Source organism: Acinonyx jubatus, chromosome B1 (assembly GCF_027475565.1).
Source record: "Acinonyx jubatus isolate Ajub_Pintada_27869175 chromosome B1, VMU_Ajub_asm_v1.0, whole genome shotgun sequence".
Classification (NCBI taxonomy): domain Eukaryota; kingdom Metazoa; phylum Chordata; class Mammalia; order Carnivora; family Felidae; genus Acinonyx; species Acinonyx jubatus.
The window spans coordinates 169609167-169625652 of NC_069382.1; the positions used below are offsets into that span (position 1 = coordinate 169609167).

At 37.4% G+C, this 16486-nt stretch overlaps 1 protein-coding gene across 4 annotated transcripts in view; it reads left to right on the plus strand.

Annotated features, from left to right (window-relative positions):
• Positions 1-14771, plus strand: part of TLR1 (toll like receptor 1) — a 53555-nt gene extending 38784 nt beyond the window's left edge. For all 4 annotated transcript variants that reach the window (XM_015080496.3, XM_015080497.3, XM_053217459.1 and 1 more), the window contains one exon: positions 4403-14771. In XM_015080496.3, coding sequence (XP_014935982.2) covers positions 4470-6839 — 2370 coding nt within the window. In that variant the 5' untranslated portion in view covers positions 4403-4469 and the 3' untranslated portion in view covers positions 6840-14771. The remainder of the gene's footprint in view (positions 1-4402) is intronic.
• Positions 14772-16486: the final 1715 nt, after the last annotated feature.

Sequence of the window (16486 nt, forward strand, 5' to 3'; positions counted from 1 at the left end):
TATTTGGGTGCTTCATGTTGGGGACATAAATTGTTACAACTGTTAGATCTTGGTGGATAGACCCCTTAATTATGATATAATACCCTTATTCATCTCTTGTTACAGTCTTTATTTTAAAATCTAGATCGTCTGATATAAGTATGGCTGCTCCAGCTTTCTTTTAATGACCATTAGCATGATAAGACTGTTCTCCATCCCCTTCCTTTCAATCTGCAGGTGTCTCTAGGTCTAAAATGGGTCTCTTATAAGCAGCATATAGATGGGTCTTGTTTTCTTATCCATTCTGATACCCTATGTCTTTTGATTGGAGCATTTAGTTTATTGACATTTAGAGTGAGTACTTAAGATATGAATTTAGTGCCAGTGTGTTGCCTGTAGAATTGGTGTTTCTGGTGATGTTCTCTGGTCCTTTCTAGTCTTTGTTGCTTTTTTTTTTTTTGTTTGTTTGTTTGTTTGTTTTGTTTTGTTTCATCTTTTCTCTATTCAAGGAGTCCCGCTTAAAAATTTTTGCAGGGTTGGTTTTGTGGTCATGAACTTCTGTAGTTTTTGTTTGTCTGGGAAACTCTTTATCTCTCTTTGTATTTTGTTTGCTTTTTTTTTTTTAATTTTTTTAACGTTTATTTATTTTTGAGACAGAGAGAGACGGAGCACAAACAGGGGAGGAGCAGAGAGAGAGGGAGACATAGAATCTGAAACAGGCTCCAGGCTCTGAGCTGTCAGCACAGAGCCCGACGCGGGGCTCGAACTCACGGACCGTGAGATCATGACCTGAGCCGAAGTCAGACGCTTAACCGACCAAGCCACCCAGGCGCCCCTCTCTTTGTATTTTGAATGACAGTCTTGCTGGATAAAGAATTCTTGGCTGCATATTTTTCCTCTTCAGTACATTGAATATATCCTGCCACTCCTTTCTGGCCTGCCAAGTTTCTGTGTATAGGTCTACTGTGAACCAGATATGTCTTCTCTTATAGGTTAAGTACTTTTTTCCCCTTGCTGCTTTCATAATTCTTTCTTCGTCTGTGTATTTTGTGTATTTGACTATGATATGCCTTGTTGATGGTCAATTTTTGTTGAATCTAATGGGAGTTCTCTGTGCTTCTTAGATTTTGGTGTTGGTGTCCTTGACCAGATTAGGAAAATTTTCCACTGTAATTTGCTCACACAAACCTTCTGCCCCCTTTTCTCTCTCTTCATCTTATGGGACTCCTATGATTCAGATGTTATTCCTTTTTAATAAGTCACTGAGTTCTCTAAGTCTTATATCATGCACTTTTGCCTCTGTTTCCCTCTTTTTTTCTACTTCATTACTCCATAATTTTGTCTTATATATGGATGATTCACTGCTCTGCTTCATCCATTTTTGCCATTGTGGCATGGATTTGAGACTGCATCTTGGTTATGGCATTTTTAATTTCATCCTGACCAGATTTTACTTCTTTTATCTCCACAGAAAGTGATTCTATGCTTTTCTCAACCCGAGCTAGTATTCTTTTTGCCACGGTTCTATATTCTAGTTCATACATTTTGCTTGTATCTGCATTGATTAAGCTCCTGTCATTTCTTCTGCTCTTTCTTTTGGGGTGAATTTCTTTGTTTTATCATTTTGGAGGAAGAAAAAAAACTAATAAAATAAAGTAAAAATTAAAAAATTAAAAGCAAAACAAATCAAATAAAGGAAACTAGATCCTAGCTGTGTTTTGGTCTGCTTGTTGAAAGAAGCTTGATAGAATACAGAAAAATTGGGAAAAAAAGAAAGAAAAGGAAAAAAAAGGAAAATTTAAGAAAATTTTAAATTCAAAAAATTATGTAGTAAAATAGAATAAAATGAAATCAAGAAAATGAAATAGAATAAAAGTTTTAAAATAATAAAGAATAAAGTAAATAATTAAACGTTTTAATTAAAAAAATAAAATAAAAATAAAATTTTCTCTTTATACAAGACAAAGAAAAAGAAAAAAAATCAATTTAAGCAAAAAAAAAAAAAAAAATGAATAAATGAACCAGCAAACACAGTGAAACTTGAATGAAGTTAAATTCAGTTTCCCCTAGAACTGAAACTATGAACTATGTCCTAGAACTGGACACTTTGCAGATGGAGTGACTTATGCTCATCTTCTAGAGGTTGTTCTTGGAGAGCACAGTTGGGCGGGGCTTGGTGTAACATCTGCCTTCTCCACTAGGTGGTGCTGCTTAGCTTACTGGCGTGGATCAGCATGGCGGGCATGCTCATGCCCATGTGCATGCATGGGAGAGGTGGACATGGCTTCACCCAGCTCCCTATTCTCTGGCACAGTAACTTCACACTCTCACTGATCCATGATCAAGCACCCCTTCTTTGTCTCAGGCCTCTGTCCATTCCCTGACTCTAACCTGTCCGTGTCCAAGCCATCCACCTCCCAGGTGGCACCTCCCTGCAGAGTTTTATCTTAGATGGGGTTGTGTTTCAAAACCCCACACTTCAGAGATCTATGCAGCTTGGATCCACACTGACTCTCTGGGGGAGGGTCTTGCTGAACAATGGCCAGGTACTGACTTGCCCCAGAAAACATTCATGAGATCACACAGTGGCAGAAGTTCAGAGATTATGGTATATCACAACACACAACTAGTGCCAGGTTTCATCCCACTCTGGAGTCATTTTCCCAATCCCAGCAAACATGGCTACTCTCCAGGGTCCGCTGGGAACTTTGCCTTTGGGGAGGCTTTATGGCCTCTACCAAATGGTTTCCAAGCAGGGGAACCATTTCTCCCCATTGCACAGGGACTCCTCAGACGCTGCTGCCTGCATCTGGGATTCGCCCTACTTCCTTACCGGAGCATCACCAGGCACTGAACTCCAGAACTTCAGACTTTGTGCTCCACTGTTTATAGAATCTTGGTGTTATTGAAACTCTCCTTTCTCCCCATCAGTGGTTTTGGGCAACACATTTCTTGTTCAGTCCTCTGTGTTTTCACTCTTTCTCTCTCTCTCCTACTACTTTCGGGCAAGTATTTTTCCTTCACTCTCCTGATGCACTGCAGTCTCCTCCTTTCTCTATCTTCTGTCTGCAAAAAGAGCTCCTTACCCTCTGTGGCTTTTCTCTCCCCCCGTTCACCTCTCCACACCATGTACCTGCTGAGTTCTGTGGCTCAGGTTATGCAGATTATTGTGTTAATCCTCAGATCAATTTTCTAGGTGTACAAAATGGTTTGGTGCTGATCTAGCTTCATTGCAGAGATGAGACAAGCTGAGGGTCTTCATGCTGCTCCACCATCTTATATCCTTCCTACCATTATTCTTGATTCATTTACTCTGCTTAAGTTTTCCATGTCATTTACTACTACATGAAATTACATTTAGTCATTTGTTTTCTGTCTACCCATCAGAGAACAAACCCCTTGAGAATTAGGGCTCTATTTTGTTCACGGCTTTACCTCTAGTTCCTAAAACATGGCCAGTAGATTATCAATAAATACTGGATGAATAAACAAATGGATGAGTAAATGGATTTTAAGAGACCTTTAGTTATCTAATTACCTTTTGAATAATACCAAAGTTAGGCATGAAGCCATGTGTAAATAATGGAAAGTAATGCAAAAAAGCCTGAATTCAACCCCATGTGAAAGGAACTCTTAAGAAAGCCATGAGGTGGTGCATGTCAAAAGTAGAAAACATACCAGCTGTGAATCCTAGCTTGAATTCTGTATGATCTTGGGAAGGTTGTGGTCAGTGGACTTTCCATAAATATGTAAAACTACCTGTATTAGTTTCCTGTGGCTGCTATAACAAATTACCATACACTTGGTGGCTAAAAACAACAGAAATTTATTCTCTCATGGTTCTGGAGACCAGAAGTCTAAAATCAAGGTGTTGGTAGCACTAAGCTCTCTCTAAAGCCTCTTTCAGCTTCTGGTAGCTGTCGGCATTCCTTGGTTTGTGGCTATATCTGTTCCAATTTCTGCCTCTATCTTCAGATGGCCTTCTCTGTGTCTCTATTATCTCCATCAAATATTCCTCTGCTTTTCTCTTATAAGAACGCTTGTCACTGGATTTAGAGACCACCTGGATAATCCAGGATGATCCCCTCATCTAAAGATCCTTAACTTAATCATCTCTACAAAGATCCTTTTTCCAAGTTAGGTAATATTCACAGTTTCTGGTGATTAGGACAGAGTTACAAGGTGTATATCTTTTGGATGACGTCACCATTCAACCCATTACACCATGCATATTAAAAGTTATTTGATTAGAGGTAGTATAATTGTTTATCAATATGTGTATTTCCCTGGTTTCAGATTGTGTGACTTCAAAGAATGTAGACTTCATTTTATGAGTCCCTAGGAAAAAATGTTCCATGCCAGTCATGCCTAGTTTAATACAATTATTTAAAGTGGATTTTTTTTTTTTTTTTTTTTTTTTTAGGATTTGTACCTGTATCAAGATGCTCTAAAGGATAACAACTATTCTTAGGAATGTCTAATATTACAAAATGATGAAAACTAATTCTAGCATCTTCCATTTTGCCATCATCTTCATGTTAATACTTGAGACCAAAATCCAACTGACTGATGAAAGTGAATTTTTGGTTGACAGATCAGAATCAAGTCTCTTTCATGTTCCCAAAAACCTATCCCTGAAAACAACAATCTTAAATATATCACAAAACTATATATCTGAGCTTCGGACTTCTGACATCGTATCACTATCAAAGCTAAGGATTTTGATAGTTTCTCATAACAGAATTCAATATCTTGATATTAGTGTTTTCAAATTCAACCAGGAATTGGAATATTTGGATTTGTCCCACAATGAATTGTGGAAGATTTCTTGCTGTCCTACTGTGAATCTCAAGCATTTAGACCTCTCATTTAATGCATTTGTTGGCCTACCCATATGCAAAGAGTTTGGCAATATGTCTCAACTAGAATTTCTGGGGTTGAGCGCCACACAATTACAAAAATCTAGTGTGCTACCAATTGCTTCTTTGCATATAAGTAAGGTTTTACTGGTCTTAGGAGACGCTTATGGGGAAAAAGAAGACCCTGAGAGCCTTCAAAACTTTAATATAGAAAGTCTACACATTATTTTCCCCACAAGAAAAGAATTCAGTTTTATTTTGGATGTATCAGTCAGCACAGCAGTAAGTCTGGAACTTTCCAATATCAAATGTGTGCTAGATGATAATGGATGTTCTTATTTCCAAAATGTTCTGTTAAAACTTCAGAACAACTCAAGGTTATCAAATCTTACTTTAAACAACATTGAAACAACTTGGAATTTTTTCATTATGATCATCCAGTTGGTTTGGCATACAAGCATAAAGTATTTCTCAATTTCAAATGTAAAACTACAAGGTCACCTTAACTTCAGAGATTTTGATTATTCGAACACTTCACTGAAGGCCTTCTCTATACACCAAGTGGTCACTGATGTGTTCAGTTTTCCACAAAGTTATATCTATGAAATCTTTTCAAATATGAACGTCCAAAATTTCACAGTGTCTGGTACACATATGGTCCACATGGTTTGTCCATCCCAAATTAGCACATTTTTATATTTGGATTTTTCTAATAATCTCTTAACAGACATGGTTTTCAAAAACTGTGGAAACTTGGCTAAATTGGAGACACTTAGTTTACAAATGAATCAATTAAAAGAACTTGCAAGTATAGTTTATATGACCAAAGAGATGAAGTCTCTACAACAATTGGATGTTAGTCAGAATTCTCTAAGGTATGATAAAAATGAAGGAGATTGCTCTTGGACTACAAGTTTATTAAGTTTAAATATGTCTTCAAATATACTTACTGACTCTGTTTTCAGATGTTTACCTCCTAAGGTCAAGGTACTTGATCTTCACAATAACCAAATAAGAAGCATTCCTAAACCAATCATGAAACTAGAAGCTTTGCAAGAACTCAATGTTGCCTCCAATTCCTTAGCCCACCTTCCTGACTGTGGAGCTTTCAGCAGCCTTTCTGTACTGATCATTGACCATAATTCAATTTCCAACCCATCAGCTGATTTCTTCCACAGCTGCCAGAAGATTAGGTCCATAAGAGCAGGAAACAATCCATTCCAATGCACCTGTGAGCTAAGAGAATTTATCCAGAATATAGGCCAAGTATCAAGTGAAGTGGTAGAGGGTTGGCCTGATTCTTATAAGTGTGACTATCCAGAAAGGTATAAAGGAACCCCACTAAAGGACTTTCATGTGTCTCAGTTATCCTGCAACACAGCTCTGCTGCTTGTCACCATTGGGGTCACTGTGCTGGTGTTGACTGTTACTGTGACTGCCCTCTGTATGTACTTTGATCTGCCCTGGTATCTCAGGATGGTGTGTCAGTGGACCCAGACCCGGCATAGGGCAAGGAACCTACCCTTAGAAGAACTCCAAAGAACCCTTCAGTTCCACGCTTTTATTTCATATAGTGGGCATGATTCTGTGTGGGTGAAGAGTGAATTATTACCAAACCTAGAAAAAGAAGACCTAAGGATTTGTCTCCATGAGAGAAACTTTGTTCCTGGCAAGAGCATTGTGGAGAATATCATCAACTGCATTGAGAAAAGTTACAAGTCCATTTTTGTTTTGTCTCCCAACTTTGTTCAGAGTGAATGGTGTCATTATGAACTCTACTTTGCCCACCACAATCTATTTCATGAAGCTTTTGATAACTTAATTTTGATCTTGCTGGAGCCTATTCCACAGTATTCCATTCCCAGCAGCTATCACAAGCTCAAAAATCTCATGGCACGAAGGACTTATTTGGAATGGCCCAAGGAGAAGAGCAAACATGGACTTTTTTGGGCTAACCTAAGAGCAGCTATTAATATTAAATTGATGGAGCAAGCAAAATAAATAGATCACACATAGATCAAAAAATATATGTGTGCTGCTTTTGGAAAAATGTTGCTGCTTTTGGAAGTTCCAACAATGACTTTATTTTCATCAACACAAATCTAAATGCAATTTTGAATGTGTGATGCAGATAAACACATGTACTTTCAGGCTCCAGTTCACCTTTACATATGGCAATGAAAATTAATGAAATAATTTTAAACAGTTAATGTCTAACACATGAAGAACTCATTTTTTCTTTTCTTCTCCCTCCCTTCCTTCCTTCCTTCCTTCCTTCCTTCCTTCCTTCCTTCCTTCCCTCCTTCCTTCTTTCCTTCCTTCTTTCCTTCCTTCCTTCCTTCCTTCCTTCCTCTAGCCCTGAATTCATTGAATTTGTCATGTAATCAAGAGAAGTAGCTGTTTAAACAACTTTAGTTTCTATAGCAGATATCTATAGCTATTGATGCCCTTCTCATTTCTACTCAGGTTTGCCCCTGCATGTTGAAAGCTACTTATTGCTAATGCTGTAGGCTCTTTGCCTGAAGGATTTTCTCCTGGCCATGATAATCCACTTTGCTCACACAAAGGGCAATTTAGAAATGCTGGATATTTTTCTTGGAGGGAGTTCTCAACCAATGTTAGGAGAACTGGCAGATAAATACCCCAAATTTCTCACCCATTTTGGGGATAAATCTGGGGTGTGCTTTATACTATCCCTGAGTTCCCCAGTAGGATGGAATTCTAATTCTCCATCGTAGAAACAGCTTAATAAATGTATTTTTTATTGGCTTCCTTTCTATGCTTATCTCATATCCTCATTTCTTCAAGGGTGTTTCCTGAGATCACCTCTGAAATAAACTACTTGTAGTTGAATAATTGTCTCAGGGTCTGCATTTGGAGGAACCCAAACTAAGAGTGAGTTACATCTCAGGTCAAATGGAAATTCTGAGCCTGTTTTTTTTTTGTGGCTGGATATCTTGCTGAGATTCTAGCTGCCTAACCTAGCATGCACGGGTGACTTTACTCTTTTGATCAGAAGGAGGAATACAGTCCACGTGTACTGTTTCTATACATAGTATTCTTGTCTTTAGGAACTATTAAACTAGGGCATGAACAGATTAGAACATTGCAAGGAATGGGCCATGTTAGATATGTTTTCTAGCACAATTTTATCAGATTTTTTTTAATATTCATGAGTAATTCTCCCTGTCTATCCTTTTAGTCTAACTGCTAGCTCTGGGCAAGTGTAGTCAGAGAGCATCTTGTCATAACTGCACCATGTATCTCTCAGTTTATGCCCTGTGGCTTCATTAATAGCACTGCACATGATATTTGTAGAAGCCTGTTAAACCATTCTGATAGATGCGTAAACCGGGAAGTGCCAGAGATATACCTTGAGATTTTTTGACCACTTAAGGGATGGGACCTATTAGATAAATATTGCTGTCTTTTATTCTTGGGTAAACATAATTATATTCTACACCATTCCTCAATGAGTTCCTGGTGGGACTGAGGCTTACTCACTCTGAGATTTGCTTTTCTTTCTTCCTTGTTTCATTCTTCTCAGTCTCCTCACTCTTGAGCCCTGAGACTACTTCTCCAAACAAATGACCTGCACCCAAAGCTCTTATCTCAGTCTCCACTTTTGGAAGAATAAATCAAAATAACACTTACCTGTACTAGTTGCTTCTTGCCCTAATTTACTTAAAGTCGATAAGAGCATATTACATAAAGCCAGAGAAGTAAAATAAAAATCAATGAAGCAAAAATATAAAGTGGTATTTCAGAACCATTTAGATTCTTAGAAGTGAAGGTTTTTTCACTGGGCACTGAAGGAAGACTTTAACTTTGGATTTTTCAAAGTATGATGATAAAGAATGGAAAGGCCATTCTAAATAGAGAGATGAAGAGAACAAAGATAGGAATACCCAGGCCTATTTTGGGACTAGTGTCCCAATTTGACTTGGTCATGTAATTTATGAAAAACAACAGTGAGATATAAGCATGAAAAGTTAGACTAAGATCATGTCAAAGATCCTGAAAAGTTAAGCTATGGAGTTAGAACTTAGGGATATAGAAAAGTCATCATTTAAATTCCTATGAGGTATTATAGCAGAAAGGAAACTAAAACCATGAAATATATGCTTAAAAATGTATAAAAGCTTTTGTTCTCTAATGGAAATTGCAACAGTTGTTAGGACTGAAATTTTCTGTTTTCTCTAGGATGATTGCACTTCCTGTATTGAACTTCAAGATTTCATAACCAAGCTTCAATAGTCAGCACTAGTTGTGTATTAGTTTGCTAGGGCTGGTGTAAAACAGTACTACAACCTGAGTGTCCTAACAATAGAAAGGTACTGGCTCACAGTTCTGAAGGCTTGACGTCCAATATCAAGGTCTTGGCAGTGTTGGTTCCTTTCGAGGGGTGGGAGGGAAGGATCTGTTTCAGGCCTCTTCTCCTTGGCTTATAGATGACCATATTTCTGTCTTTGTCTTCCCTCTATGTCTGTCTGTTTCCAAACTCCCCCACACCTTTAAAAAAAAGATTTTATTTTTAAATAATCTCTACACCCAATGTGGGGCTTAACTTACAATCCTGAGATCATATACTCTACTGACTGGGCCAGCCAGATGCTCCAAATTTCCCTTCTTTTAAATAAGGATGCCAATAATATTGTATTAGAGACCATTCTAATGACCTCATCTTAACTAATAACATCTACAACAACCTTATATCCAAATAAGGTCACGTTCTGAAATACAGGGGTTTAAGCCTTCAACAAATGAATTTTGGGGAGCAAAATTCAACCCATTGCATCTTGCAAGTATAAAAAATCCTTAAAGAGAGTAATAGAGTCAGTTAAAGTTTATCTAACAAATTCAACATTTTAAGAATAACAGTTATGTCAGTCCTGAATATAAATATGTGATCTCATAAATATTTTTAAGGGGGCTGCTAGAAGTTGAAATTTTATTGGTGGAATCCAAAGAATTCCAAGTTGGAAGATGAAGAATTCAGGTCAGGTCAAAGTATGAACAAATATATAGTAATGAAAATAATAAAGATTTCACAGGTAAATGAGAAAAAATATTGCAGAATGGGTAAATATTCAAGCACTGATTCAGAACATTTGGGTTTCAGTTCTAGCTCCGTTACTTCCACTGCTTACTTGCAAAGACCTTGAACAATTTACTTAAACTTTCTAGGCCTAAATTTCATTATTTGTAAAATATGCCCTTAGAGTACCTAGCCAAGACCTTTAGATTTTGGTATGAATTAAAGACTGGTTACAATATGTGCCCCAACTGCACAGTTCACCTGGGCAAGGTTTCCAAATGGTTCTATTGAAGCCTTTTTCCTAGGATTGAGGTAAGAGGGAGCACATCTGATCTCTTCTTCAGGATAAATAGAACTCATAATACACCCCAAACTCTCCAAAAATCCTCTTCTAATCTTTAACTCCTCTCAGACTCTCCAACCCCATTTATTGGCTATAAGTCAGCAAAGGGTTACAAAACCAGTTATCTAATCTCACACTTCACTCCAGAAGCCTTAACCAAATTGAGATTAAAACAGTACCATTTTTATCAGCCTGTTATACTAATGAGATTGCAGTCAAATGGGCATTTTATATAGTGATAATAGGAGGGCAAAGTTTTTGGGGAATGTATATTAAGGGCTTTAAAATAATCATGTTCTTTGACCTGTAATTCTACTTCCAAAAATCTAGTCTAAAGAAGTAAGTTAAAATGTGGACAAAGTATGTCAATTGCAGAGTCATTGTTAACAGTGAAAAATTTGAAAAATTCTAAATTTCTAACAATGGAGGAATATACTGTGTTTAGTAACATATTTTATAATCATTAAAAATAGTGTATAGGGTTAAGATGATAAATTTTGTGTTATGTGTTTTTTACCACAATTTGAAAAAATAATGTATAGGAAGTTGTTTTTTTATTAATAGAGAATGCTTATATTACAATATAAATGCAAAACACAGGATACAAAATATATGTATATCAAGGTTTCATATGTTAAAAATATGCAGAGAAAGAGGACTAGATGAAAATATACAAAACATTATCATTGCTTACCTGTGTTTGGTGCTTAGTTTTGCTTTTATACTTTTCTGTACTTGAAAATTTATAACCAACAAAAGGAAATTACATCAAAACTAAGTCTTAATCAGCTCCCAGATAGAAGGCAAGAAAACAATCTGGGGAGAGACAGTGTGGAAACAACAATCTGAAAAATGTCCAGGGCACACAGAGGGGAGTTATTCCCTATTCTAGAAATGCTCCTCTGAGAGGCAGCATTCACAGAGCCTCTCCAGGAACAAAGGAGATGACTGGTGCCATTTCCCTACCCCGTCCCTCAGCATAAACACAGAGCCACCTGGGGGAAGCAGCTCAGAGAGGACACTGACTGTCTAACTTGCTTACACCAAGGCCCGCCCCTCTGTGCTGTTGCAGGACTGTTCTCAGTTAGGCTTGCCTCAGTCCCAGTAGAGTGGGTCCCTTCCCCAGAGGACCAGCACAAACCTCTGCCCACACCATATCTCCTGACCAGAGAGTTCTGCAGGGCCTCAATTCTGGTGGAGTTGGTGTCAGGTCTCATTTCACAAGCAGACCAGAGCACATTTAGATAATACTTGCCACATTCAGGCCAAGGACCAAACAGTGCCCATAGCAAGCAAGGAGAGCCTTTGCAGGTGACTGGCCTGAAGGATGGAGCAGCCAACACACAATAGCAGAGCACACACAGCACACACCAGAGACACTTCTTAAAGCACTAGGCCATGGGCACTATATGACCTCTCCTTCACAAGGCCATTACTTTCATGAGCAGGAGACAGAACTCGTTTTTCTAATACAGAGAAGAAGACAGAGATTTATTCAAAATGCCAAGATGGAGGAATTTATCCCAAATAAAATAACAAAATAAGGCCACAGCCAGAGCTCTAAGTGAAACATATATAAGTAACATGTCTGATGGAGAATTTAAAGCAGTGATGATGAAGATACTCACTGGGCCTGAGAAAAGAATATAAGACATCAGTGAGACATTTACCACAGAGATAAAAGAGTTAAGAAAGAATCAATCAGAGATGAAGAATGCAATAAATAAGATTGGAAATAGGTTACTGCAATGAACAGCAGACTGGAGATAGCAAAGGAATGAATTAGTGACAAAGAAGACAAAATAATGGAAAATAATGAAGCTGAACAAAAAAGAGAATGAAGAATTATGGAACATCAGAATAGATATAGGAAACTCAGTGACATTGATATTACAGGAGTATCCAAAAGAAAAAGAGAGAAAAGGGGGGAAGAAAATTTGTTTGAGAAAATAATAGCTGAAAACTTCCCTAATTTGGGGAAGGAAATGGAGATTCAGATCCAGGAGACACAAAGAATGCCCATTAAAATCAATAAAAGCAGGCCAAAAAGAAGACATATTGTAATTAAATTTGCAAAATATAGTGATACAGAAATAATTTTAAAAGCAGCAAGACAAAAGAAGTCCATAATTTATAAGGGAAAATCTGTAAGTCAAGCTGGATATTTCTCAACAGAAACTTGCAAGCAAGAAGGGAGTGGCATGATATCTTCAAAGTGCTGAATGGGAAAAGTCTGCAGCCAAGAAAGCTCTATGCAGCAAGGCTATCATACAGAATAGAAGGAGAGATAAAGTTTCCCAGAAAAACAAAAATTAAAGGAGTTTGTGACCACTAAACCAGCTCTGCAAGAAATATTAAAGAGGACTCTGAGCATGAAGAAGAGACCAAAAGTGACAAAGACAAGAAAGGATCAGAAAAAATCTCCAGAAACAACAACAAAACAAGTAGTAAAATGGGAATAAACACATATCTATCAATAATTACTTGGAATGTAAATGGACTAAATGCTCCAATCAAAAGACATAGGGTGTCAGAAAGGACAAAAAAAAAATGGCCTATCTATATGCTGCCTACAAGAAACTCATTTTAGACCTAAAGACATGTACAGATTGAAAGTGAGGGGGTGGGGCGCCTGGGTGGCTCAGGTGGTTAAACGTCTGACTTCGGCTCAGGTTACAATCATGCAGTTCGTGAGTTCGAGCCCCGCGTCAGGCTGTGTGCTGACAGTTCAGAGCCTGGAGTCTGCTTTGGATTCTGTGTCTCCCTCTCTCTCTGCCCCTCCCCAGCTCACTATCTGTCTCTCTCTCTCTCAAAAATAAATAAACGTTAAAAAATATTAAAACAAAAAAGGTGAGGGGGAGAAGAAACATTTAACACTCAATTGGTTGTCAAAAGAAATCCAGAGTAGCAATACTTATATTTGGACAAACTAGAGTTTAAAACAAAGACTGGGGGCACCTGGGTGACTCAGTCAGTTGAGCTTCCGACTTCGGCTCAGGTCATGATCTCACTGTCTGTGAGTTTGAGCCCCCCGTCAGGCTCTTTGCTGACAGCTCAGAGCCTGGAGCCTTCTTCGGATTCTGTGTCTCCCTCTCTCTCTGACCCTCCCCCATTCATGCTCTGTCTCTCTCTGTCTCAAAAATAAACATTTAAAAAAATTTAAAAAAAAAGCAAAGACTGTAACAGGAGACAAAGAAGGGCATTACATAATCATAAAGGGGACAATCCAACAAGAAGATAAAACAATTGTAGATATTTATGCACCCAACATGAAGCACCTATATATATAAAACATTAACAAAGGAACTAAATGATAATAACACAATAATAATAGAGGACTTTAACACCCCACTTACATGAATGGACAGATCATCCATATAGAAAATCAACAAGGAAACAATGGCATTGAATGACACACTGGACCAGATGGACATAACATATATTCAGAACATTCCATCCTAAAACAGCAGAATACACATTATTTTCATATACATATAGACCATTCTCCAGAATAGATCACATATTAGGTCACAAAACAGGCCTCAACAAACACAAAAATATTGAAATCATACCATGCATCTTTTTGGACCACAACACTATGAAACTAGAAGTCAACCACAAGAAAAAATCTAGGAAGACCACAAATACATGGAAGTTAAATAACATGCTAGTAAACAATGAATGGGTCAACCAGGAAACCAAAGAAGAAATTTTAAAAATACATGGAAACAAATAGAAATTAAAACACAACAGTTCATAATCTTTGGGATGTAACAAAAGTGGTCTTAAGAGGAAAGTATATAGCAATACAGGCCTATATCAGGAAGCAAGAAAAATCTCAAGTAAACAACCTAACCTTACACCAAAAGAAGCTAGAAAAAGAACAACAAATTAAGCTTAAAGCCAGAAGAAGGAAGGGAATAATAAAGAATTGAGCAGAAATAAATAATATAGAAACTAAAAAAACACAATAGAACATAACGATGAAACCCTGGAGCTGGTTCTTTGAATCAAAATCAATAAAATTTATAAACCTCTAGCCAGACTTATCAAAAAGAAAAGAAAAAGGACCTAGATAAATGAAATCACAACTGAGAGAGGAGAAATAACAACCAACACCACAGAAATACAATTATAAGAGAATATTATGAAAAACTATATGCCTACATTTTGGACAACCTGGAAGAAATCGACAAATTCCTAGAAACATATAAACTACCAAAACTGGGGGTGTCTGGATGGCTCAATCGGTTGAGCAGCCGACTTCTGCTCAGGTCATGATCTTGCCGTTTACCAGCTTGAGCCCCACATAAGGCTATGTGCTGACAGCTCAGAGCCTGAAGCTTGCTTTGGCTTCTGTGTCTCCCTCTCTCTGCCCCATCCCCTGCTTGCCTGCTTGCACTCTGTCTCTAAAATAAATAAACATTTAAAAAATTTAATTAGTAATAATAGTAAGAATAATAAAAACCCCGACAAACAAAAGTCCAGGGCCAGATGGCTTCACAGGAAGAGTAAATACTTCTCAAACTGTTCCAAAAAATAGAGAAGGGAGCAAAATTTTCAAACTCATTCTATGAGGCCAGCAAAATGAGATAAAGACTCCACTAGAAATAGAACTATAGGCCAATATCCCTGGTTAAGATGGATGCAAAAATTCTCAATAAAATACCAGCAAACTGATTCCAACAATGCATTAAAAAAAGTCATTCACCATAATCAAGTGGGATTTATTCCTGGGTTGCAAGCATGGCTCAATATTCACAAATCAACCAATATGATACATCACATTAATAAAAGGAAGGATGAGAACTATATAATTATTTCAATAGATGCATAGATAAAACATTTGACAAAGTACAACATCCATTCATGATAAAAAAAAAAACCTCAACAAAGTAGGTTTAGAGGGAACATACCTCAATATAATAGAGGCCACATATGAAAAAACCCACAGCTAATACCATTCTGAATGGGGAAAATCTGAGAGCTTTTCCTCTACAGTCAGGAACAAAACAAGGATATCTACTCTTCGCACTGTTATTTAACATAGTACTGGAAATTCTAGCCATAGTATTCAGAATACAAAAGGAAATAAAAAGCATCCAAATCAGCAAGGGAGAATTAAAATGTCCACTATTTGCAGATGACATGATACTCTATATAGAAAACCTGAAAGACTCCACCAAAAAAATTGCTAGAACTGGTAAACAAATTCATAAAGTTGCAGGATACAAAATCAATGTACAGAAATCTGTTGCATTTCCATACTCCAATAATGAAGCAACAGAAAGAGAAATTAAGGAATCAATCCCAGTTACAATTGTACCCAAAAAAGGTAAGATACCTAGGAATAAACCAACCAAAGAAGTATAATATCTGTACTCTGAAAAGTATAAAACACTGATGAAGGAAATTGAAGATGACACAGAGAAATGGAAAAAAATTCCATGCTCATGGGTTGGAAAAGCAAATATTGTTAAAATGTCCCAAAGCAATCTACACATTTATTTTTTTAATGTGTATTTATTTATTTTGAGAGAAGAGAAAGGACACAAGCAGGGGGAGGGGCAGAGAAAGAGGGACAGAGAGAATCCCAAGCAGGCTCCATGCTGTCAGTGTGGAACCCAACATGGGCCTCGATCCCATGAACCATGAGATCATGACCTGAGCCAAAATCAAGAGTCAGATATTCAACTAGCTGTGCTACCCAAGTGCCCCAGCAATCTATACACTTAATGCAATCTACACACTTAATGCAATCCCTATCAAAATACCGCCAGTATTTTTCACAGAGGTAGTTCTTTTACATAAAGAACTAGTAGAATAAAATAGAAAAGCACTAAATCCCAGTTGTTATATTGGCAATAAGATGGACAGTTCAAAAGAAGATTCAGTTGGAAAACAAACCAATGAAAAACTCTGACATTACTAATGCAACCCAAATATCACTATAGTTTCTAGTTTTTCCTTTTATTTTCAAATAAAACCATTCAGGTCCCCAGCCTGTGTAGTTACAGGAAAGCAGTCCCTCCTGAGGATTTCAGGAGTGGGCTGAATTTCCTGGCTACCTCTTTTTGAACTTTCTGTGGCTCCCCAGCACTTTGGACCTGCTCATCCCTGCTTTCCTTCACTGCTCCAAAGCTTTCTGATGGACTTCATCCTCATACTAGGACACAGTCACTTCTTGAATTCCACAAATTAACACCCATTCAAGTGGATGGCCACCCTTAATAAAGATCCATTATCAAAGTTAATCAACAAGGTCCC